We start from the raw sequence: 26,465 nt of genomic DNA on the forward strand, positions 1-26,465 counted from the left end.
CGGATCGTCACTTGTAAACAGTGGAAAACATTAATTTAAGACTTTATTCGTGGTAAGAATTTATTTACCTTAGTTGCGTTCGAGCACTTAATTCCAAGTCTCGAAAATGAATTTGCAAAAGCATTGTTCCTCTCGAACGACTCGATGTCTCGCCGTGAAATATTCTACGAAATTAAGACAGTAAAAAGAGTAAATCATATTATGCCTCGTGTTTGGAAAGAAAAGAATTGCGCAACGGGAAAAAAGAAACTGCAAAAAGGTTGAAGAGAATAAATACTATCGATTGGTGCACTGGTATTTAGGTGAATTGCAGTGAACACACGTGTTCCAGATTAACTTCCCACGTGAAATTTGACGTGTCGTTATTCTACGCGCATCGATACGTTCTTATTAACCTTTTTATTAATCGACTTTCATTTCGTACTTACTGTTCGTGGAAAGTCGAGAATTACCTTTCCTTTTCACGAATTTCATCGCGAACCGTCGTATCGATTAATTTATATTTCCTCGTCAAAGGAAATTCATGCTACCTGCGAAGAATCGATAAATCTCGATCGGAGACGAGCAGCTCTCGACGAGCGCGATTAATCGATTGAAGTTGTCGCAGAGGAACTTCACGCGCAACTTCGCGCGGTTATCGAAAATCGAGAATTTTTATAGTAGAATTAAGTTCTGTTTGCTTGCGATATCGCCGCGGCGATAATAACGATAATAACGGGAGAAAAAAAATAGGATAATCGTAGCGGGAAGAGAAGTTATGGCAAATATGAATTTATTGCAGGTTATGAGAAACTGACAGAATCTTCGCGGCAAACCGAGAGAGACAGATTGAGGGAAAATGGATCATCAGCAGACGGGTCGGAAGCAAACGATGAACTCGCCGGAAGTGGCGAAAGCCAACGAAGAGTTCGATCTGTTTTGCAATGCAACCACTCTGAAGTCCATCCTTGGACACTTCAGACACCTCTGTGAGCTACTCAAGATCAAACCAAACACGATCGGTCAATTTTATCCAAAATTGAAAGCAAAGTTGCGATCATGGAAGGCCCAGGCCCTCTGGAAGAAGTTCGATCAGAGAGCCAATCATAAATGCTATAACCGTGGCAAAGCATGCCCGAACTCCAGAGTAAGCACATCGCAATATTTTACATATTATTCGAATCCTTTCACCTACCCTCCGTGTTAATTTATTTTCTTTTTTCCTTTTCCGATGTTATAATACACCAACTTCTTTCAACGTAAGTTCATCGATCTACCACGATCCGCCAAGGTCATTTACAACGATAATAACAATCGTACCACGAGATCTAAATACACTTGTAGTTTGTTATGTCATCGTATTCCACGATAGATCTCTAGTCTATCAACCTTGTCGATGTTTTTGATGCTACTACGGTGTGTTCTTATAGCTCAGTAATAATAAGCTGACCTTAAAATATTATATATACGTATATAATAAGATTATAATAACTATATCTGTACTTTTATATAATCTATGAAAGGGTTAGACATTTTTTCATCTCACAATCTCGAAGCAAGAGAAATAATTGTAAATTTCGAGCTGTTGATAAAATTATAATATTCCTCGTTAGAGAAACAAAAGAAAGAAATTGGTCTTAATTCTTCTTTAATAGATTTTACCGTGAGAAAATTAAAATTCAAAAATTATACGCTACAAACGGTAATAAACAATTTATCGTATGAGAAAAGATTATAACATTGCTCGTTAGAAAAGCAAAGGGAAAAAATTGGTCTTAATGCTTCTTAATAGGTTTTAATCGTAATAAACAATTACGATGTTAATTTTCCAGGTACTAATCATCGGCGGCGGTCCCTGTGGACTTCGCTCGGCGATAGAGGCGCAGTTGCTGGGTGCCAAGGTTGTCGTTGTTGAAAAAAGAGATCGAATGTCTAGAAACAACGTGCTTCACCTTTGGCCCTTTGTCATCCAAGATCTTCGTGGTCTAGGAGCGAAGAAATTCTTTGGCAAATTCTGCGCTGGTTCTATCGATCATATCAGCATTCGCCAGCTTCAGTGCATCTTGCTAAAAGTTGCTTTAATCCTCGGTGTTGAGTTCCACGAAAGCGTTAGCTTCGATTCATTGATACCGCCACCGGAGAACCAGGAAGAGAGCAGTGAGTAATTCAACCTTCCTAGCGCTCGATCAATCCTTCTCATTCAACAATTTGCCCTCTGATTCTTTTCATTTATTCATTTATAAAAGTAAAATAAATTCTTTAAACAAAAATTATTCTATACGCAGCTATTTATCGTAAAGTCCGATAGCATTGATTAATGCAAATGAATAATCGCTTCTTTCATCGTTGTTTTAGAAATTGGTTGGAGAGTAAAAACCACCCCTGCCGATCATCCAGTTTCTCAATACGAGTTCGATGTTCTAATCGGTGCGGATGGCAAAAGGAATACGTTGGAGGGCTTCAAACGTAAAGAATTTCGGGGTAAATTAGCTATTGCGATAACAGCGAACTTCATAAACAAACGTACCGAGGCGGAAGCACGGGTAGAAGAAATCAGTGGGGTAGCGTTTATCTTCAACCAGAAATTTTTTAAGGAACTATATCAGGAGACGGGGATAGATCTGGAGAATATTGTATATTACAAAGATGACACTCATTACTTTGTCATGACTGCTAAAAAGCATAGTCTTATAGACAAGGGAGTAATCCTACAAGTACGTCATTGTATACAGATAAATTATCCATTCACCGAATTGTGTAATGGTTATAGGATAGAAATAATTAGTTTTAATGTATCCCAGGACCACGCGGATACGGCGAAATTGCTTGCAAAAGAGAACGTGGACCGTGAAGCATTGATGCTTTACGCCCGGGAGGCTGCTGAATTCTCACCGAATACCAAATGATAGGTATGGAATTCGCAGTGAACCATTATGGTCAGCCAGACGTAGCGATGTTCGATTTTACGTCTATGTATGCGGCGGAGAATGCTAGCCGAGTTTTGGAGCGCCGTGGTCATAGGTTACTTATGATCCTCGTCGGTGATAGTCTGCTCGAGGTATATCACCTAATGTCTTTATTATCGTGCATATATTTGTTTCAACGTCTATGTTTCATTAAAGTGTATATTTCCTTTTCTTTTTTCTTTTTCTTCTTCGTCCTTTTTTTTCAACCTCAAGCATCGTATAGGTTTTCAATTTATTGAGAAATTAAATATAAAATTATTCTAGCCATTCTGGCCAACGGGGTCCGGTTGTGCGAGAGGATTTTTAAGCTCGTTAGACGCTTGTTGGGCAATTAAAGGATGGGGCGCAAATGTATCGCCACTGGAAGTAATTGCTGAACGCGAGTCCATATACAGGTTACTTGGACAAACTACGCCTGAAAATTTAAACAGAGATTACGCTGCTTATACACTGGACCCTCATACTAGGTGTGATATAATGTAACATCTAATTAAATTTAAGTTTAAAAAGTATCTGGTATCATTCGGATAGTTAATTAATACAGTTTTATTGTTTATTTATTTATTTCTAATTTGTCTTTCCTTAAGATATCCAAATTTGAATGTCTCTCTGTAACACCGATACAAGTGCGAAGTCTACTCGATACAGATGATCAGATAGCATTAAACAGCCTATTATGCAGTCTGACATTGATATTCCCAAGAAACGACGTCGTCGAGGTATAAATGAATGTAACTTATATTTGTATTAAAACATTATAAAGATTATTAAAACGATTTGATACGATGATATAGATCTGCGCGGAGATTCACAAGTGCACCCAGACATGTTGCTTCGCTGGCTGCAAAAACAAGTTGCTCTGTACGACTCGGTTCAAATAAAAGATATGGGTGTCTCGTTCAAAAATGGTCTGGCTATTTGTGCAATAATTCACAGATATCGTCCAAACCTGATAGACTTTCACAGTTTGAACCCAGACGATGCGGTTACAAATAATCAGTTAGCTTTCGATATCTTAGAAAAAGAACTGAGCATACCTCCAGTAAGTTACACTTGAATACATATTACAATTAATCGGTGTAAAAAGTAAGAAAAAAATAACTTAACATTTTAATTGTGAATTTTTATAGATAATGACAGGGGAGGAAATGGCTCAATGCGACGTCCCCGATAAACTTGCCATGTTTTCTTATCTCACACAGATATACGATGTTTTCCGCGGTGAAATCCCGTACATTAAACATCCAAAATTAGTAAGTAGATTCGTAAGATGTAGAAAGAAGTCAGAAGATTTTTAACCGATTTCCGTATTTTATAGTATTCGGTATCATATCCAATATCACGGGCCGAACAATTACAGTCGCCAGAACACCTTTTAACAAGCAAGATCCATCCTTGTTCACCAACGCCCGATCCTCCGTTCCATTGGAATAATTATCCGTCATATATCGCTTGTAGTCAAAGCACAGAATCATTGTTATATTCTACTCCTAGAACATTTTCACGACACACCGTTATCGAATCATTAGACAACAATAATAACAAAATATCGTTAAATGCAAACATTACAGAAGTGGATGACAGATTTACGATAAGTTGGATAAGAAATAAACTTCAGAACAATATAGTTGCATCGTCATTGAAGAAAATATTCATACCACCAAATCTCTTCAGTAGGAATCACGAGTGTTCTCGTTTGGATAATAGCAAAGTTAACAAGAAGTTACTAACTATAACTCATTTTTTATAATTAGCTATTTCCATCACTATAGTGATTCTCTAAATTTTTTTCCTTTTTGTATAATTGTATAACGATTGCATTTGATCGTCTTTTATGAAGGAACCTGAAAACGAAGAAAGGCCCGCACATAGTAAGCAATTGAGTCAATTAACACCTGACCGTATCGTCAGACAAGATAGTGCGACAAGAACGAGACACTCACGATCGCGACATAACGAAAATTTAAACCCCGCGGATAAGAAGGGGGACACGATTAGCCGACGTTCTCGAAAGAGACGAAGCACCGAGAAGATGGGTGCAACAGTGGTAAGTTTTCCATTTTATTTTCTCAAATTACAAAATATCATTTAATGCCCATAATGTCAATTACATTCTACATGTATCATCACGAAAAAGTACAGGTTCGCATACGTACGGTTCTTCATCAATTTTTACTCTTATGTTTTCTGAAAGCTTCTTTAGCTACCGATCCATTGCTTACCATATCATCCAAGGTTAAAATATTCCATTTTTAACACAATGTTAAAACCAATTCTTTGCGTATTCGACTTGAAAATCTCTGAAATATTAACCTTGCAAACGCAAAGAATTAAATCATATATTTAACGCTTTATGGAATGGTTCTCCTAACTTCCTAGCTTAGGTTTCATTCGTTATATAGAAATGTTCCATAAGGGGTTATAGATAGAACACTAACATTTCACAATTTCACACACGAAACTCACAATGCTTATATCCTATAGTCTCGGTGGCAGAAGATTGAAGCACTTATGTATCGTGGGATAATCGTAACGTTGTTAATCTTAATTATTGGAGTTACCATTACCATGGTGCAGAAGGAAGTCGTTACATTCTAGTTGCCTCGTATAGTCAACCAAAGTATCAGTGGAATATTACAAAAACTCTTGGTTATATCGTAAACATTTTCTATGATATTTATGTTTATGTTATATATATAATATATTTGCTATGCCAGCTTTTGTATCCGTCTTATTTTACTAAAAAAATTTTCTTTGAACGAATAGATCATGTAGAACTATCTCCTAATTATTACAACTAGTGTCAGAAATAAATTAATCATCTATTTTTTATCTTTTAATTTTTTTTTTTTCCTTTTTTCTGTCATTTTAATGTTTAACATCTTTAAAAAAAAAAAGTTTAGCTTAGTCAAACTTGAATTGAAGAACCCTCGAACTTTTTTGTCCTTTTTTGCATTTTATTTATCCATTGTATTCGTTACGAATTTAATAAATAAGAACCACGTAACATAAGTTGTACAAATTGTGTAAATAATTGACAAGTCAAAATTAAGTGATATATATAAAAAAAAAAAAAGAAGCCGTTATAGTTATGTAGATAAGTTGTGAATTAATGTCACTGTACGATTTTACGGTGGACGTAAAGGAGAAAGACAGAAGAGACTTGCAGAAATAGAGAAAAATCGCGCAGAGCGTATGAGAAGGCGACAATATTTACGAAATATGGCGACGCAGCAATTCTACAAAAGTATGCAGATGCTGCAAGCAAACGCAAAACGTGAGAAAGACGAGCCGTTCGAAGATTATTCGATATACTTGTATCGTCAAACTGCGCCGGATTTCAAGGATAGAGTGAAATACCTAGAGCAGAAAATATTATATCCAGTAAGCTGGAAAGTGAATGATCTTGGAGTGTAGAATGGTTTTTTCATTTTTTTTTTTTTTTTTTGAGTAAATTTAACAAACGATTAAACAAATCCTAATAAATATATTATTTTTTATATTTATTCGGCAATAGAATTGATATTATAATAATATTAAATATTTAACATAAACGTATGCAAATAACGCAAAGAGAAACTGTATAATTACATACTAATTTATTACTGTGTGCAACAAATTATTTGATAATTTTTCGTGGAAAAAATCAGATATTATAATTGCAAAGGTGTATAAACTAACTATGTAAGAAAAATATGAAATTTTAAATGACGTGCATGGCATTTATGCATCAATAATATTGAAAGGTGCAAAAGCTTCGAATTATACCACTAACTATTTTCAAAAGGAAAGGATGACTATGTAACATCGGTTGTGAGTGCTTACATATTTTAAAACAGTTATAACTCTAACATTACACTCTGCAAACGAAAGAAAATATATCATGCTAATTTATTATTCATGTGTATATTAATAAATTGCATTTCTTTTTAATTTTTTTTTATACATTTACAGTTGTTCCTCGAAGTACGCAAGTAATTTCAAATCATGCGATTTCGTTTATACGCGGGATTTTCCAATTTTTCAAAATTTAATTCGTTTATAACTTAATGAACGAGACTCGATCCATATTTTTGTACACCAACTTTTGTTTCTATTTTAACTTAAAAAATTGGTTCTTTGACGATGTTTCATTAACATGTTAATACTATTACTTTTAACACTTTCTTCTTTCTAAGCTATTAAGCATTTGATTACACACACGCACACAAACACACACTCGCGAGCACGTATGTAACGTGTAATTAACTTTTTCAACCAATAGCTATGCATATGATACGAAAGAACAAGTGTACTTTCAGAGATAACTGTACTATGATTATAAATTATACTGCATTTTCGCTTTTTCTGCGAATCTGATATATTTGTAATTTGTCCATAATATGTTTTATCCTTATACATACAAGTTTATTTTATACTGTTTATCTTCTTTAGGATAGGGAACCCAAAATTCACGCTGGTCATCACAGAAATAGCATAGATGAGGAATTCTCCGCAGAATAAAAAGCATCGAGGACAAGCTAAAAGGATCTGCACCGGCAGAGAAAAAGCCTAGAGATCTCCTACGTGCCATAGTTTCTGTTATTTCATTTTTCTCTTATTATATATACATACTGAATTTATTTTTGAACATTGAATTTATTTCAATGTCTTTAATTTTGTCATTAAATGGAATTGTTTATGTAAATGTAACTTTTAAAATGACAAAATTGAAAATATTGTATGAAATCTTTAAATTATCTTATGTATACGCTTTGTTTGAAAAATATAATTATACTGTATCGCTTTGTACAGGTAAGATCGAGAAGACCGATTGGAACGTGAAGGAAATTGAGAAGAAAATCGAAGAGAATAAAATGGTCGTTCGGTTCGACATGACAAAGTAGAACGAGTGCCGAAATGGAGTCGAGAACAGGTTGGCATACGAATGAATGAACAGTACTCGAAAATCAAAATTTTTCAGATGTGTATATGCTTCATTCAGTTTTTAGCTCGACAAATCAAGATGGAGAAGAAGGACGAGATCAGAAGGAGACAGATAGTAAGTACGCTGATATTGACAATACCCTGAAGAATATTGACAGGAAGATCAAAGAGGGTAATGTGCTTGGGTACAATAAAGTCTCGGCTATGGCCGAACAATTTTCGAATAAAAGTCAGGACGCGGAGCCCAAGGTCCAAAAATCGGTAAATACGATATTCCAAAATTTCAGTACTGGAGGATATAGTCAGCAGGACATTCGGAATCGTTGTCATGATTACTCTACATTATATTTTTTGTATAATTTCTTTCAAGGAAATCAAATCATTTTATGTATTCGTGTACTTATAAATTGTATTTGTGGTTTCTTGCAGGACATAAAACGTGTGATATGTGTAATACGTAACATTAAATCATATTTTTACATTTGCAATTTTCCTTATTAAACCAGTTAATTAACCTGACCGAACCAAAATATTTGTGATCCTAATAGATTTATGTTAGTAAATGTATTTCCTAATTGTAATATCTAATATTCAATTTTGTTATTAAAAATTTTATAATTCATTTTAAAATATATAAGCGCTGACTAAGATTCTTTTGTACTAAAAATGAAAAATTAAATAATACTACTTTGCTTTTCTATACTTTTCTTACAGAATATTAAACCTACAATAACATTACCAACGCAAGGAGGTTCGGAGATGTGTCATTTTTGTAACAAGAGAGTTTACTTGATGGAGAGACTGAGCGCCGAAGGAAAATTTTTCCATCGAGGCTGTTTCCGTTGCGAATATTGTTCTACCTCGTTAAGAATAGGTTTAATTTTTTCTTATCTTGGAAATAAATATAAGTGTAATTTTTATTAATTATTTTTTATATTATAGGAAATCACACGTTCGATCGAGATAAAAATGGAGGACGATTCTACTGTACACAACATTTTGGTTTCTCAGGAACATTAAAAGCTCGTGCAGAAAAGAAGAGAATTACATCATTGAACAAAGAAAATATACCCTCGTCACCTGTACATTTAAAAACACCTGAAAAGGTTTGATTCAAATTTCAATTTTATTAGACGACTTTTTTATGATTGAAAATATAAACTTCTATTATCTTCAGATGAAGATACCTTTAGAGGGTGTTGTTGGTCTTGACTTACTTGATCGTGGACAAACACCAGAAAGAATCGAATTCGAGAACTTAGCAGAGATATCAGACGCTGAAGAACCCCAAAGTCAAATGGATGAAGATGAATGGACAGATAGAAATTTTGGTGCTTCTACTGCAGAAATGGCTCCAGTGATGATATTTCAGACATGAGGTATTTTTAATGTTTCTGATACAATATAAGGAAAAAATATAACAAATTTTTAACGATTTATTGATATATCGATAGCGATTCAGATGATGATAATGAAATATACGAAGAAGCGATAGATCAACCTCTAACAACGGAAGGAACTCTTGAACTTGCTAAAAATTGGACACTACGGTACTCTCATCCACATGCTGCTATGGGACAATCTGATACTGGGAGCAATGAATATGAAGATTCCAGCGATGAATATACAAATGAAGGTACAGCTATTGTTATAATTTCTTATTATATTACTTATTTGTCATTGATTACTGTTACTGTCGAAAAAAAAATTATTTTGCTATTTGCATTTCTATTTAGACGATGAAAGTACAACAGCTACGGAAGATGAAGACGACATACGTGCTCGAGAGCTTAGAAAACAGGAAGTTTGGCTGAAGAATTCTGCCCGTAGTTCCGATACGGATACTGGTTCAGAAACGGAGGTGAAAATTTCTCAAGATTCTGTAGATAATGTAATTCAAGAATCTCTTGTAGTTCCTGTACAAACTACTAATTTAATATCGCTCCAAGAAACAACAGGCATGAATAACGATGAAGTTGATCAAAACATTACTGATGCAAAAAATATTCAGAAATTATCAGATATAGAAATACTATCGGTCGATTCGTTAATAGCAAACATGGATCAACGAGTAATAATTGATAAGTTTAGTAGCGAAAAAAATGCATCTCAAAATGAAGCATATGGAGGCTTAATTCCTTTAATTGATTCATCGTGTAATTTAATATTAGATAATACAAAAAATAATAACGTAAATTCAGATTCAGTTTTAATTGCTCCTAATTCGATTGAACAGAATAATTTTAATCAACATAATGATAAGAATAAGTACATTTCGGAATATGAAAATGTAGTAGACGAAAACAATCTTCTAAATTTGAACAAAAACCAAAATGAACAGCTAAATGAAAATAACCAAACCAACTCAAAGTTTAATGATATTAAAGTAATTCCTGGTTTGGATATTACACCTTTAGAAACAAATAATATACTAAATACAGAATTTCAAACAGGTTTTGCAGGAATTATGCTTCCAGATGCTATTCCATTTAATCAGACTAATTACAATAATACAAGCCAGCTTAACATCAAAGAAATTCTAAATCTTAAGGAAAAACTACCAGATCTGATAACATCTTCTCCAAACCATAGTAGAGAATCATCACCATCCTCTACATCTGAAATTTACAAATCAACCGAAACATTATATAATGACTTATTAATGTCGATATTGAACATAATCAGAAGCAAAAGAATCAGAAACTTATGACTCAGATAATACAGAACACTATAAGAAATTAACAAATGATACTTTAAAAGATAATAAATTAAAATTATCCATAAAGGAGTCTAATCGAATTCCAATAGTAACTATTACTTCGCCATCGCCAACAAATGAAAAATCATTAGAGAAAACCTCTATTGAAGCTTCTAAATTAACAGTACCCAAAGAAATCAATCAACTGATACAGTCCGACGGAAATAGTTCATTCGACAAATTAAAACGAGACTTAAATCAGAGAAAAGCAAAGAATAAAATCCCAATGGGTGAACTTCGACCATTGTCCACAGAAAATGCTCGAAGAAAAATTCACAAATATTTCACAGATGAGAAAAAAGAAAAAACACAAACTCAAAATAAAAATTCCCCTAGTATTAAAGTTATCGAATTAAACATTAAACCGAAATTATCTGCTAAAGTTGAAACGAAAGACATAATGAAATATTTTCAAAAAACAAAGAAGGAATTTCCTGAAAAAATAAATGGTAAAGAACCTGAAAATTCAAAAAATAAATGCAATATAAATATCGATCAATTAAATAAAATTGAAATTATTGATAAAGAATTTGAAGAAATAGAACGGCAAAATGAGGAAATGTTTTCAATTAATACTGAAGGTATTGAATCTAAATTGCATTTGAATACTCTATCTATGAGATTAAATTCAGAAAACACAAATAAACAACTAAATACAAAAGATGTAACTAAATCTCATGAAGATGTAATAGTTAATACATCTGACAATGAAATCAATGTAGAACAAAGACCACTAGCTGGTTTGATAATCAATGATATTCCAGAAAATATATCTTATGAATCCATAAGAATTCAGTCTGACGAAAATAAAATGAATATAGAACAAACAATTTTACAACCTAATAATAACACATTAGAGACTAAATCAAATGACAAAAAAATAGAATTAACTGATCTTCATATGAAACAAATACCTTCAGAACATAACAATGATACGTTCAAAACCGAATTGTGCACCAATGAAACAAACAAACGACGTTCTTTCCAAAATTCGCAACCAGCGATATCGACACTACATTTGGATTCTAATGTCTTAGAAATCAAATTACCTAAACAGGAGATAGATCACCCAAGTTATTCTACTAACAGTACTAAACCTAATATGAAGCAGATAGTACCAATGCCGCAATTTAATAGTATTAATAGAGATAATACCTTACATAGAAGTGATAATTCTTTAAATATGAAAAAAGAAGTTATTATAAAACTGATGTGTTATATACAAATTTTAAATCTTCTTCTGAATTAACAACTTTAGTTGATGAGCCTGAACAAAGTACCAAAGTCAAAATTGTTGAACAAAATATTGAATTACCAAAACATGTAAAGAATATAAATTCAAATAGTGATTTAATTCTACCAAATATAGTTCCTAATCGACTAGAAAGAAAACATAAACCTGATGAACTCAATTCTTCAATGAAATCTAATAAATCCAATGTACAGTTTACTCCTCCTCGTTCCAATACGGAAAAAGTCTTCAAAACAAAAGATTAATGTTCCATCTCTTTTAGAAGAGTCTACTTGTAATATTCAATTAACTTCTACTCCAATTAGTGAAAAAATCGAAACCGAGCATAATAATATAATAAATACGGGGATTAATAATTTAAAACATCCAATTGAAACAGCAAACAGTAATAGTGAAATAAATAAAACATTGACTACATTAGGAAATACTATTAGTGAACATAAACATTCTCATTTCGCAGAGTCTCTCCCATTAATAAACTCCGACCAACGTGAATCTACAAAACCCTTGTCTTCTAAAAATGATCGAGCAAAGAAAGATAAATGTATAGTGTCTTAATCAAAACAATATTTATGAGTGCATATGATGAACAAATCTTTAAACATGATTTCTGTATGTTTCCAATGTGTTTTTCAATTTTGATTTACATTTAGGGAAATTGTGTGAGATATGTTAATAAAGTAAAAAAAACAGATATTACTTATACTTGGCTGATGGTATATTTTTTAAAATACCCAAAGCCATTGAAAAAAAAGGTAAAGCATTTTTATGTACGAATGGAATGTTTTATTAAACTAATTCTAATTAACAATAACTTAAATTGATTAATTGTTTGTGTTTGATTTAGTGTTTATGCTAAAACTAGCAATGTATCTCACCAATTTGTATTAATTTTGAGATTACCACCAGCCAATACTTTATTAAAAATCTCACTGTTTCATTTTAGGTAAATTTGTACTATTATTATCATGATTAGTTCCACGGTAAATATAGGACGAGTATCAGTAATTGATAACTTAGGAACATCATACATTTTTTGATATATTTATAAAACTACATAATAGTTTTTACTGAACTCTAGTATTGAAAATAATTAACAAACTTAATATAAAACATTTTCTGATTAAATGCATCATGTTCCTTGCCACTAATTGTTTCACTAATACACTAAACAAGATTTCTTGTTTTTTAATAACATTTAATATTTATAATATCTCTATTCATTTATTAATCGATAAGTGGTTCTACAGGTTGCATCTAATGAAGCTACATCAGAAGAAAGTGAAAAAAGTTCAGCTACAGAAATATCGACGGATTCTGAATTTGAACACGATGGTGCTACTCCTACGCAACATGAAATTCCAGAAATCACGATCAACGATTCGTATGTCCGCAAAACTAGGGGAAATTATGTTGAGCCTAAGAAAGTTCAAGTAAAAAGCAAAATTATTTCATCAATTAATGGAAATTTAAAGCAAGACAAAAATTTAGATATTAAGTCGCAAGTAAAAACGGATCATGGTATTAATCCAGCTCATATTGAGCAGAGAGTAAGCTGAATTTATTAGGATTCAATAATACGAACATAGTTCCATTAATTAATCCACGCAAAGGAGATTATTTGTTGATCGCACTCATTCTACTGAAGGTATTGCATCTAAGTTATCTTTAGAACTAAAAAGAAATATTTACTCGGTGGCACAGCTTTTGGTGGTTCCGTTATGAAGTCAGGATCAGCCTCGAATGTAGATACACAATTAAGAAACTTCACAGACGCCATTTCTCAACACCAAAAACTTTTAAATCCTGCTTCAGAACCAAGTCCTACAATGCAAGCATTCTTGCAAGGGACAAGCAAATTGCGCTCAAACAATACTCAACTTTCTCCTATATCACCCACTGCTATATTTTCTTCACCTTCAGTAAAACCATATATTACTAATCGTCCTGCTCAGAATTTATTAAATAATGATAATCCTATTTATAAAGCAACAATACTACCTGAAATATCGAAAACTCAATTACCAGATTTGGTAAAGGAATCTAGCATATTAAAATCAAAAACTACACCTAACATTGGTTACGGTGAATCCAAGGACGCAGGAAACAAAGAACTTATAAAAGAACAAGTAATGTCTAGTCACACAGTTAAAAATTCACAATCATTAGAAAACACAAGGAACTCTCAAAATGCAGAAAACAATTTTAGTATAAATACAGACGAAAATAATGGTTTTCGACCACGAAGTCCCTTGCACGAAACCTCCATCATTGTACCCCAAGTTGATTGGAGTAAGAAAGATGAAAAAAGAAAAGAAACTGCTAGTACGGGAGATTCAGAGATAGATAGCGATTCTCTGTCTTCGGTGACGGTGAAGCAGAAGAAGTACAAGCTCAGTCACCGGTTGTTATAAACTTATCTCCACCACGTTTACAAATTCATAGTACAGATGGAGATCTACTGTTAGATGAAGAAGCTGATAAATGTAAAAATTTCGACGATACTCAATCATTCGAACCAGATTCTATAGAATGTTCATTTTTACGAGACAAAGATTTAAATAGTAGAATAAACTCTACAGTTTCTACTTCAAGTCCCTGTATGAATAAAACATCAATGGAATTAGAGTTAGTAAAAAATGAAATTGAACAATTGGAATTACAGGATGACAAAAAAAGCATTAGCAATTGCAGTACTCCTACATCAATAACTTCTGCCATTTCCAATAAGCATGATGATTCTGAGAGAATGACATCACCACAGCAGCTCTTACTGAAACAGAATTTTCAGAGTGGGCTCGTGATGGAGAAGTTCTGGTTTCAGATGACTTACGAGATGTTGAATTCAATATAAATCCAGAATTTATAACAACAAAAAGAAAAACACATATTCAAATTCTTCAAAGAATGGGGTATGCTCCAGTTATGATAGCCAAGAGGAAGATTTAACAGACATGGACTTAGATTCTTCGAAATTAGACAAACAGTTGGACGTTCCTGTTAATAATACCTCAAAGCTTTTAGCTAATGGTGAAAATATAGATTTTATGGATACAGATAACGAGTCGTTGCTGGATGACAGTTTGCAAGATGCTTCTAACATGGTTATGCTCAAAAATAGAGGGTACATTGAATTTGTGAATGTTAAAAATGCTCCAACACTTACAAACTCGCGAGATAAATTAATTGCCGATGCTCCTATTGCGAAATTAGAAATAGAAAATGATTCATGTTCAGAGGAAGAAGCCTACAATGACAGGAATGTAATAGAAATAAATCCATTACCATGGATGACGTTATGAATAAGCTAAATGGTACTATAAATAAATCTGAAAATGATATTAAATCAGACATGGAAACAAAATCAAATTCTAATCAACAAGATCACTCTATTACAGAAGCAGTAAATAAAGAATTATTTCAGTCAATGGAGGAAGATAGTTTGCTTATTGTTGAACCAGCTGAAGATACTACTACTAGTGAAGTGGTTACTATACTTGCTAGTCCTGTCAATCCACAAGTTTCAATAGTTCCAGCTCAACTCAAAAACAATCTGAGCAAGAAGAGGAAACAAAAACAATAGCTGATTCAAACAATCCTGACTATTTAGAATATGTGAAACGACTACAATCTAGAATCGCAGAATTTAGCAATGCCAAAGACTCTATAGACATCAGAAAATCTAAAAGAAAGAACTCAAAGAGCTCTCTACAATCTCGTACCGCTGAGATGATAGCAGAAGAAATTAAAAATCAAGAAACTACAATAAATAACAGCTTTAACTCTCCAGCTACCTCTAGAAAATTGGAAGAAATTACCAGAGAAAGATCCAAACAAAAGAATGTAATACAAGATTTACTAATGGATAAAGTAGAAGCTCATAAGCAGAAGTCAGCAGAAAAGAAAGCAAGAAGAGCTGCTAGAGCCTCATCATTTAGTTCAACTCCTACTTTATCACCAATGAGGCCACCTATTCCTAGTGTTTCACTGCTTAATAAATTTGTACCTACATCCATATTGACACCTGAAAATAGTCCTTTGCATACTATTTCTCCTGAAACCAAAAAATCTGTAGAAACTGAAACAACTTATGAGATACAACAATTACCTTGGAAATTGGAAACTGAGAAAGCAATAAATGAAGAAAGTAAAAACATTGATATTCAATCTTCTGAAAGTACATTTATTAAAGTAATTAATGAAAAAGAAAATAATTTTAAAACGCCAGTTGCACCTCCGAGATTAAAGCACGAGGAGGCAAAGAGAACAGCAGAAAAGGCAAGACAAGATGCGCGGGAAAGAGCCAGATTAAAGAGCGATGAAGATTAGGTCTTAGTCCAGAGGACAAAATCAAAGAACTAAGAATGAAAGTAGCACGAAGACAACTTTCCATGGAAGAGAGAAAAACTAAAGAAGAAACACAACATGAACCTCGTATGAGACTTTATAGTTCTGGGGCAAATAAAATTGGATTAAAATTGCAAACAAGCAAGAGTACGGATAATATGAAAACTGTGGCAGAAATAGTCAATTTTAGTGGTCTATCTGCTGTCAATGCAAAATCAATGGATGAACTGTTACATGCTGATTCTCCAAAATCAAATAACTCTATTGCCATTGTAAAAAGAGATAAAAAACAAAAGGCGAAAGATCCAGAAAGAAGGAAGAGTATCATTCAAGCGGTCTCAGATTTCTTCTTTAAGAAGGAATCTTCTCCTTCACCGTCCAATCAAAAAGACAAATTGTCAATGTTCCGTCTGACGTCAAAGACAAAAGGCAAAGTACGTATATCCTATTTCTTTTATTTTAGTTAATTTCTAAATTTCTACTGTTGTACAGCGTGAGTATCCTTAATATTTTTTAACTAATTGGATTCTGAAATGTTTCAGTTATGTAAATCGTATTCGGAAGGGTCAGATGTAAGCAACTCATAAGTCATTGATACTAATTTTTCCAGTATTAGCTTTCTATGCCACTATTTGTATTCGCTATTGTATATCGTGCAGGTACTATAATTTTATTTTCGTTTGCCGCATTTTCTCGTCTGCTTTGAGGGGGTAACATATTGATTGGCATAAGCTACATTAAACTGAATTTTTTACACTGTACCTTTTTGCAATATTGTTAGATCCTTGTAGTAACAGTCTGCCCTACAAATAAGCATGTTAACTTTTATTATATATATATATATATAATTGCCACTTCAGTATGTTCGGTTTTTTTCTTTTAGTGTGCTTTAGTTAAGTTCTTTCTAACATAAAGACATTAAGAAAATATTATTGGAAGGTAAATATGTATGGGTAGTTCATTTTATAGTTACAATTCTAATTTTTTATTACGTTCTACAATATAAAAATTTCACCATCATATGTACATACCTTTTATTATAATTATATAAACGAAATTTTCTATGTGTATTTTGTAATCGCATTAATTTTATATATGCTTATTCGTGTACTTCAATAGTGGATTTTATTACAATCTTTATTTTCAATGTTAAAACACTTTATATTAATTTCAGAAATGAATTACTTTTTCTCTATTTATTTATCAAGAATTTATCATTGTACGGAATCAACACTATAGTAAAATTTGTTTTCAGCTTGATAAAGTCTTGTCGCCGAAGATTAACACTAGACCAAAAAGTGTTTGCGAAGAATGCTTACAAGAAACTTCCTAAATGAAAATCCGCCGCCAATTCCACCACCACCTCTTACTTATACTATTCCTACTACACAAGTCTCAGGTATGAATAAAACATTAACTGCAATAATAAATATTTGAAAATTATAAATACTGTTTACTTTTTATATCTTATACTCGTTTTATTTTTAACAGATGATAGTTTATCAGATGATGATACAAAAACAACAGCGGTGTCAGCATCATGCATGTACAAGGCCACAGTAACCGAAGGTTCTTGTAATAGTATTTCGCGTAAAACAAAAACTACAAAACGAATAGCTAGACAAGCACAATTAAAGAGGTGCGAAATTATTGTATTCTTATAATGATTCAATAGTTTCTAACGCAATAATTTATTTATAAATATTCCAAAGGTTGCGCATGGCTCAAGAAATACAAAGAAAATTGGAAGAAACAGAAGTTAAACAAAGAGAGTTGGAAAGCAGAGGTGTTAGCGTTGAAAAAGCTCTTCGTGGAGAAGGCGGTAAGATCATATCATTATTTAAAAATCTATTATAGACGCTTAAATAAAACGTACTTATTATATTTAGAATGTTCTGATCGGGAAGAAGCGGATTTGCTGAGAGAGTGGTTTGATCTCATGAAGGAACGCACCGAATTACGTAGATATGAAAAAGAGCTTCTGGTACGAGCTCAAGAGGTTCAGCTTGAAGATCGTCATGAAAGATTGCAACAAGAATTACGCGAACGTTTAGCTGATGATGGTTAATATTTTATAATATTTCAACATTTATTAGTACCGTATAGTATTAATAAAAATTATATTTTAAAACATTTTTAAAAAATATTCTAAAAGAATATTAAAAAAATAAATATATTTACATTTTGCAGATGATAAAAAAACTAGTGCCGATGTAAAAAAGGAAGGAGAAATTTTAACAGAAATGTTAGAGATAGTTGAAAAGCGGGACTCACTCATTGCACTTTTAGAAGAAGAGCGACAAAGGTGGTGTAAATCTACATGCCAAATATTAACTCCTTTTTCTCCACATACAGTTGCCTGTTTTTCGCACATATCTAATTTCTCTTCTCCTAATTTAAACAACACATCTTCTGTCCTCACTTTAATAGTCATTTTAATTATATATGTGTTTTTGACTAACTTAATAGAATTGTTCTTTAAATTTTACAATGAACCACTAATACTTTTCAAATCTTGATAGTTTTTCACAATTTTCGTAATTAAGTAGGTGGTGTTTAAATAAAATTCTCTTCTTATTTAAATTTTATAAATATTGAAAAAACACTTAAGTATTTGATTAATTTTAAATATAATCATGCATTCACACATTAAAATTGTAAATTGTTCACATTATACTTTAGTGCATTTTATTATATAATGTTTTGTAAGTAGCGAATATTATTTTACTAAAATTACTAAATTAAATAGTGAGTATACAGTATACAGTTTCTTCTATTCACTTATAATTTTAATATTATAGTGCATGCAGGAAAGCATGATCTAAAACGTTAATCTTTACATTTCTTTTTACAATTTTTAAACTGTTATTGTATTTCAGTTATGCATGCCATTTATATACACAATTTTTTATTTTTGTTATTTTCTGGTATAATGTTTTTCATTACATAATATCTTCTTTTTGCATTGTGATAAAGTGATGTATTCATATACATGACTGTAATGTAGTGCTACTGTGAGAATGGAAGTATTCTAATTGTACTTAAAATTATGTTGAGTCAAGTACAAAAATGTACAGAAATGTAACTGTTGTTAAATTTTAAAGTATTCCATAATGGATACTTTGAAAAAAATAAAATGTATTACTGTATGTGTTTATGATAATTATTTCCTAAACACATATCACTATTACCAAAAGTGGAAAGAATTATGAATCCTATAGAAAAATTAACAATAATTTTTATTGAAATAGGTTTTTTAAAAGAATGGAAGTATATGTGTACCTTATAGAAAAATTCAACTAATTTCATTGTATAAATTTTAGAAGAAATATGTATAACGAATAATAAATTTTTGGCATATTTTATTGCTTTATATTAATTATGACAATATTCTCTGTACAGGAGATAAAGACATTATCATTGCATATTTAAATTCTAGATATTGTGTTTAGTAGTTAATGGAAGCATACTTTTCTTTTAGGTATCAAGATGAAGATCGTGACCTTGAAGCTCAAATGTTGGCTAAAGGCCTCAGATTAACACCAATAAAAAATGTGGTCCTAAGTATTCGGTTTAATAGGAATCACATTATTGTACATATACTCCATTCTATATTCTCATTCATAATTTTAATAAATAAGTAAATTAATTACGCTGTAAATAAAAAACAGATCTTAAAAGGATCATGTGTCTTATAAAGATCAAAATTAAGTTGCAGTCTTTCATCACATATGTGCAAATCTCATATATTTATCATTCTTGAAAAAGAAAATCAGGACCAATTATTTTATTTTACATCTCGATATTTTACAAATTGTTTAATATGACATCTATTTTGGGCTATACACATCATAGATATTTTTAATAAATTCCATTTATTTGTAGTATACGATTCTTACGTACTGTACATCATGTTTTTAAATTATGTGAACACATGGAATTGTATTATAAATGAATTTATCTCCTAATTGGTTAATGTTCAAAGTAAGATAACATAAAGATAAACTAAAGATATAATAAATAATATAGCACAATTATTGTGCAAAATGTACAGAAAACATAATGTGACATATGTGGATTTGAAAAAAATGTTATGAATACATACATATATTTTGTCATTACAAAATATTGATCATAATTATAAGTTCCCACAAGAAACATTTTGCCTTTACATATAAATCAATCAAAATATAATCATTATACACAAATTTGATTATTACAGACACAAAATATTGTATTTTGTGATTTGATATAGTAACTAAACGAAACGTGATATAATGAATACTTTTTGCATTACAATAATGTGCATTGCAATATATGTACACATAATATGTACATTCTACAATTAAATAATATGTATAAATATATTTTTATGTTTACAAACAGACTGGTAAACAAAATGTATAAACAATTATAGAATTTTAATAAGCACAAACATGTAAAGTTTTATATGAAATATAATTGGAAGAAAGAACATATATTTATAATTAAAGTATAATATTGAAATGAGACTCAAATTTGGTTACTGTGTATATAACGCACAGTATATTACTGTATCAATTACATCGAAATAAGCTGCCAATTTTTCAGCCTCTGATGTTGGATATTTAAGTAACCATTTAAATTATAAAAATATAATAATAATTAAAAAATAAAAATATAAAGTAATTCTCTGCAAAACATTGGATAAAAAGTTATGAGATATAAATAAGAAATATAGTATCATTCTAACCATCATTGCCATTTATATTAATAAACAAACGAGTTATGTTAATAAATTCATTTAATCGTTTATTTAAATTACTACACTATTATAAAGAAATATTTTTGTGTATTACAAGAAACCTATGTGTCCTTGTAAATGTAACAATAAAGTATATATAATACAACATTTAAAATTTTAATAAAATTAAGAAGAATAATACAAAGATGTAGAAAGTAAGCATTTTTTAATGGTTGCATTATTACAAATGATAGTTTGTCATGAATGCTAAGTTATAATAGATCCTATATTAGTCAGTATTGCTTAATCTTTATGTAATTAACATAATAGTACAATAGACTACTTTACAAATTATTAAATTCAAATCCAATAAACAATGCTTTCTGCACTTATATGTTTATATTTAGTATTTTGATATTCAATACTAGTCTTTTTTTTAGTTTTCTTATCCAAAATTTTCAATATGAGAAAATTAAATAAAAAAATTTGTTGTTTCAAGTATTTCATAATTATAAATTCAATTCATCTTTGTATGAGAAAATTATACAATAATCTTAGCAATCATGTGTGCTTAGAAAATGGAATTGTACAACATATGTAATTGAAAGAAAATTACATAAATGACAAACTGAAAAAAATGTATTTAGCTTAGCATTTTGTGGAAGTCATTATAAATTAGTGTAACATTATTACTCACAAAACTAGTCTTTTATAAAGGAGAACAAACAATGGGATTTATGTAAGATATACCGAAGTATAATTTATACCAACACAGAAACGTTTAATTATAGTTTACATAACATATTACACATAGTTATATATAATTATTTAATTTAATTATGTTGTAGTTTTGTATAAAAAATTCCATTTCTTCTATACAGCAAGTAACAAAACAATGTAAACACAATGTGTAATTACATATAACTTCTATTAAAAAAACCAAAGTTTCTTATTTCATTAACAAACTCTTATAAACAGTAAACAATTTTATTTTCAATTTCATTTTAAAAAACACTTATGTCGTATAATATTATTATAATTTTAATAAATACCAAATATTATTTACAATAATAACAAAATAATTTCCCAGTTATAAATACTTACTTTATATAATGGTAGAAATAAATATAAATATATATATATATATATATTTTTTTTCCCCCTTTTTATTTATTCTTTTTAAGTAAATATTTATCTTGTCACTTCACTTAATAGTAATACTTAATTAAAATGATAAACATTATTAATGCTATTATTATTCGCACAGAAATTAAACATTATTTAAATCTTTGGAAATTAAATTACAGATAATGATAATTTTTTCTTTAAATTCTAAAAGTATGTAACTTGGAAAAAATATTATTTTAGTTATTCAAATTATAGAACAATTAATATATATTATTTTTGAAATCGTATCAAGGTTCAGAAAGCTATCACTCGCATTGTTTTATCATATAGACTTTATATATAAAACAGATATTTATTTATTAACGTTCACTATCTTAATTTAACGTTTAAACATGTCACGTGATTTTCATATTTTTAGCGCGCATTGTACATATCGTAAAAGTATGCAATCAACCAATAGGAATAAGTATGAAAATATTCGTTAATCGAGCAGTGGGGAAAGGGAGTGACGAGTGACTACGAATTACAATTAGCGACACAACAAATGAAAGCGTGACGTGAATACGCTGGTTTGCCATACCGCGTCAGAATAATGTCGTTCGAGAAGAAAAACGTTGTTCGTTTATAAAGCAGGCTACATAAAAGCCCCGTAATTTAATCCCGGCACTGTACTATCGCACAGTTGCCAGAAAATGGAAGCAGACTATCAACCGACGCTAAGCCCAACACGAACTTTGACAGGTGAGCTTGTCTGTTGCGATTGTTGACGTTGCTTTAGGTGTCAAATAAACGTCATATCAAATACATATCGCCGAAAATCGTGATTGTAAAAGTTCACCTGGCATCGACGTTTTTCTGTTCGTTCTAGCGAGAAAACATTTCACGATGGATCTCAGTCTCATATGTGGAAAAGCACATCGATAAGTGACGAATAATTCGCGTATTGACACGATAGTGCGTATTATAAAATTCAAGATTTGATCATAATTGACATAGCTTCAGACTTCGCTTTCAAATCTACATACATATCACTAGAAAATTTCTTCTTTAAGTTCCACAATCGTATAGTGATTTGTAAACATTGATGAAAAGCATCAAAATATTTATTAGAGATCGTATATACCGTGTAATGTGATCGGGAAAATGATATATAACGAGAAACCGCGAAATATATAATAATCATCAATTTATCATGATACTTGTTTTGCAAACATATTTTTTTTTAATTGTTACTCAATATTTTTTAAGTACCTATTTATAAAGCTAAACCATTGATCAAATAAAGACTTATAATGGCTGATGTAGTTTTGTGATTCATTGAAACATATTTGGTACAGACAATAATGCGCATACTTCTGTTTGTATGATAGCAATAGCTAATGACGTCGAAGACCCATACCCAAGTTTGTCAGATTATCATGATTATGAGCCCAACTTGGAATTTGATGATACTGAGTTACAAACCACTTCAAATAATGGTAAATATAAATGTTAAATATAAATGAAAACTAAATTCTTTGGTCTGTAAAATTAAAAGTAGTTTCGTATAATTATACAGAACATTACTTATTACTATGAAACATAATTTATTGAGATGTAAAACATTTATATTAAATATCGATATTTTCATAGAATTATTTCAGCGCATAATTTAAATATTTATTTTATAGCTGTACAGCTTTTAGAAGAAAAGTTGGACTTAATTAGCAGTGGTGCGGGTACTGGGATAGATTATTTGGAGAGTCCAGTAAGCGATGGGACAATAGAAGAAAACTTTGAAGAAGCTTTGGTAGATGCTCCAGTTATCGAATCTGGTGTGTGACCTTTTATCTTCTGTTAGTAGCCACTAAATGTCATGGCATTTGGGGCTTAGCAGGTGAATTGTGTAGATCATTGTACAGTTTATTATTGCATGGTATAACAATGCACAAAACCAAAGGATAAATGACTCTTTTTTACTTCATTTGCAATTTTATTATTTTGGGTATTTATTTTGTAAAAAGAGTCAGAGGGAAGACAGAAAGAACAAAAAGAAATAAAATAATATAAATAAAAAATAAATAAAATAAAATAAAAAATTATGAATATAATGTTTCATGCCGAGTAGCAGAGGATCTTGCTACACTGGATGGTGAACTTGCAGATGAAGAAGATTATCTTGATATATCAAGATATGGCATTGTAGAAGTGGTTGGTGATGATAGTGCTTGTCGTAAAATAATAGTTGTATCTGCATGTAAATTACCTCCTTGGGAAAGAAACATTTAATCATGCTAAACTTCTCAGGTTTGTAAAATAAATACTTATATTAAGATAATAAATATATAACTTTTCTGATTTAATTATTTTTATAACAATATTGTTTGATAGGTATCTTACACACACTTTAGACACATTTGTAGAACAAGACTATAGTCTAGTTTACTTCCATTATGGTCTTACTTCAAAAATAAACCACCGTTATCTTGGTTATGGCAAGCATATAAAGCTTTTGACAGAAAGTATAAAAAGAATTTAAAAGCTTTATATTTAGTACACCCAACTAATTTTATTCGAATTGTATGGCAAATATTTAAACCAGCCATTAGGTAAGTTTTGCTTTTACTTCCAATGAATAAATATCTGTCTCAATTATTACATTATTTTTATTTCTTTAGTGCAAAGTTTGGTCGGAAAATGATGTATGTTAATTATTTGGAGGAACTCGCACAATATATTAACCTTGATCAACTTATTATACCTCCTCAAGTAATAGAGTGAGTGCTTCTTTTGTAATTATAGCACTTTAGATTGTATTAATATTGATTGGTTATATTATTTCTTAGACACAATGAACAGCTAATGTTAAAAAACAAAAAGAATTTACCAACAAGTCCACCTCAGAGTACGGTAACAACACCTGTTGGTACCACTCAGTTTGGAACAAGTCTCACTTTTATTAAGGAAAATAACAATGGTGATCCTATACCACCAATAGTGCGACAGTGCATTGAATTTCTTGATACTCCTGATGGTATGTTTATAACTGTATAATTTAATTCAGTAGTCTACTTCAGAAATCACATTCCTATGTACTTACAGCGTTGGAAACAGAAGGAATATTTAGAAGATCTGCTAATCTAGCAGTAATTAGAGAACTACAAAATCGTTGTAATCAAGGATTACCTGTTGATTTTCAAGGAGACCCGCATATAGCAGCTGTTTTTCTTAAAACATTCCTTAGAGAATTAGATGAACCTCTTCTAACATATGAATTATATGATGAAATAACACAGTTTCAAGGTAAATATTTTGTTCTACTTTTCTTATTAATTAATAATAAATATAACATATAAACATGTTTGTTTTTCTATTTTAGCATTATCGAAGGATGAACGTCCAAGAAGAGTTAAAATATTAGTACTTGAAAAACTTCCAGAAGATAATTATCAGTTTTAAAATATATCGTACAATTTTTATCAAGGGTAAACTATTATCATTTTAATAATTACATTATTTATTCTTATGAGTCTTATAATAAAATATGTATATTTATGGCAGGTAATGGACAGGTGTGATTTAAACAAAATGACATCAAGTAATCTCGCCGTCGTATTTGGTCCAAATCTTGTCAGAGCACCACCATCACGTGGAATGACACTTTCCGAGATAGGTCCCATAATCAATTTATAGACTTTTTATTTACTCATCAGGATAAAATATTTATTATATAAAAAAATATAGAATCGAACAGTAAAGGCCTAATTTGAAACGAGAAATTGATACTTTATGTATGTTATAGAACAGAAATCCTATAAATTTGGCTGCCAAGTTTGATATTGTATAATCTTACATAATACAGCTTCGAAGAAAATTTTATAGGATTTTTATTGAAAAATACGACGAGTTCCTGAGATTTTCATTTTAAAATGTAAAAGCGAAAATCTCATTTAGATCTTCGAAGTCATATCAAACTTGTTGAAATTTCAAGCGAACGTAACAATTCGTATATAATATTCATATTTGATTATAACATTCGTACTTTGTTTATTAAATATTTTATATTCAAATATACAGATAGAGAAAAATTTGCATACCTAATATCACAAATAGCGTTTAATTATATAGTTTGCACAAAATTTTGTTTCTTTTTCTAATAATTGGTATAATAATTTCAAAATGAATATACAAGATACTCAATATAAATCAGTCTGGATGCTAAATAATTTAAAAATGTGTAAAGATATATAAAAATTAATGGTATACCAAAGATATATGAAAATATCATGCAATTATAAAATGTAGGATTACTTTAAAATAATATAGTATAATAAAACTAGACGAGCAATTATAATGTACAGAGTACTTTGCTCGCATAATTTATTAACATAAGCATCAACATGACAA

The 26,465-nt window shown here is 30.6% G+C and overlaps 2 protein-coding genes across 2 annotated transcripts; both read left to right on the forward strand.

The window, feature by feature from the left end:
• Nucleotides 1-838: 838 nt before the first annotated feature.
• LOC143220284 (uncharacterized) lies at nt 839-19,805 on the forward strand. The gene is given in 44 exon segments (XM_076445951.1): nt 839-1,126; nt 1,812-2,136; nt 2,335-2,693; nt 2,781-2,865; nt 2,868-3,037; nt 3,210-3,412; nt 3,533-3,549; nt 3,552-3,596; nt 3,599-3,664; nt 3,740-3,987; nt 4,076-4,198; nt 4,786-4,996; nt 6,094-6,329; nt 7,380-7,437; nt 7,440-7,525; nt 7,745-7,802; nt 7,805-7,860; nt 7,909-7,957; nt 7,960-8,132; nt 8,586-8,745; nt 8,814-8,977; nt 9,049-9,217; nt 9,220-9,250; nt 9,326-9,507; nt 9,608-9,732; nt 13,132-13,423; nt 13,426-13,506; nt 13,509-13,553; nt 13,556-14,242; nt 14,245-14,622; nt 14,625-14,816; nt 14,819-15,160; nt 15,163-15,417; nt 15,420-16,205; nt 16,208-16,662; nt 16,771-16,800; nt 17,484-17,535; nt 17,538-17,627; nt 17,720-17,867; nt 17,941-18,050; nt 18,118-18,291; nt 18,419-18,533; nt 19,710-19,771; nt 19,774-19,805. Coding segments are annotated over 44 exon segments (8,013 nt in total).
• Nucleotides 19,806-22,771: 2,966 nt separating this feature from the next.
• Nucleotides 22,772-25,792, forward strand: LOC143220285 (rho GTPase-activating protein 1-like). The gene is given in 14 exon segments (XM_076445952.1): nt 22,772-22,820; nt 23,450-23,557; nt 23,750-23,893; nt 24,187-24,328; nt 24,330-24,365; nt 24,450-24,520; nt 24,523-24,667; nt 24,737-24,835; nt 24,905-25,092; nt 25,161-25,361; nt 25,438-25,509; nt 25,512-25,543; nt 25,620-25,734; nt 25,737-25,792. Coding segments are annotated over 14 exon segments (1,458 nt in total).
• Nucleotides 25,793-26,465: the final 673 nt, after the last annotated feature.

Source organism: Lasioglossum baleicum, unplaced genomic scaffold (assembly GCF_051020765.1).
Source record: "Lasioglossum baleicum unplaced genomic scaffold, iyLasBale1 scaffold0625, whole genome shotgun sequence".
In the NCBI taxonomy this organism is placed as follows: Eukaryota; Metazoa; Arthropoda; class Insecta; order Hymenoptera; family Halictidae; genus Lasioglossum; species Lasioglossum baleicum.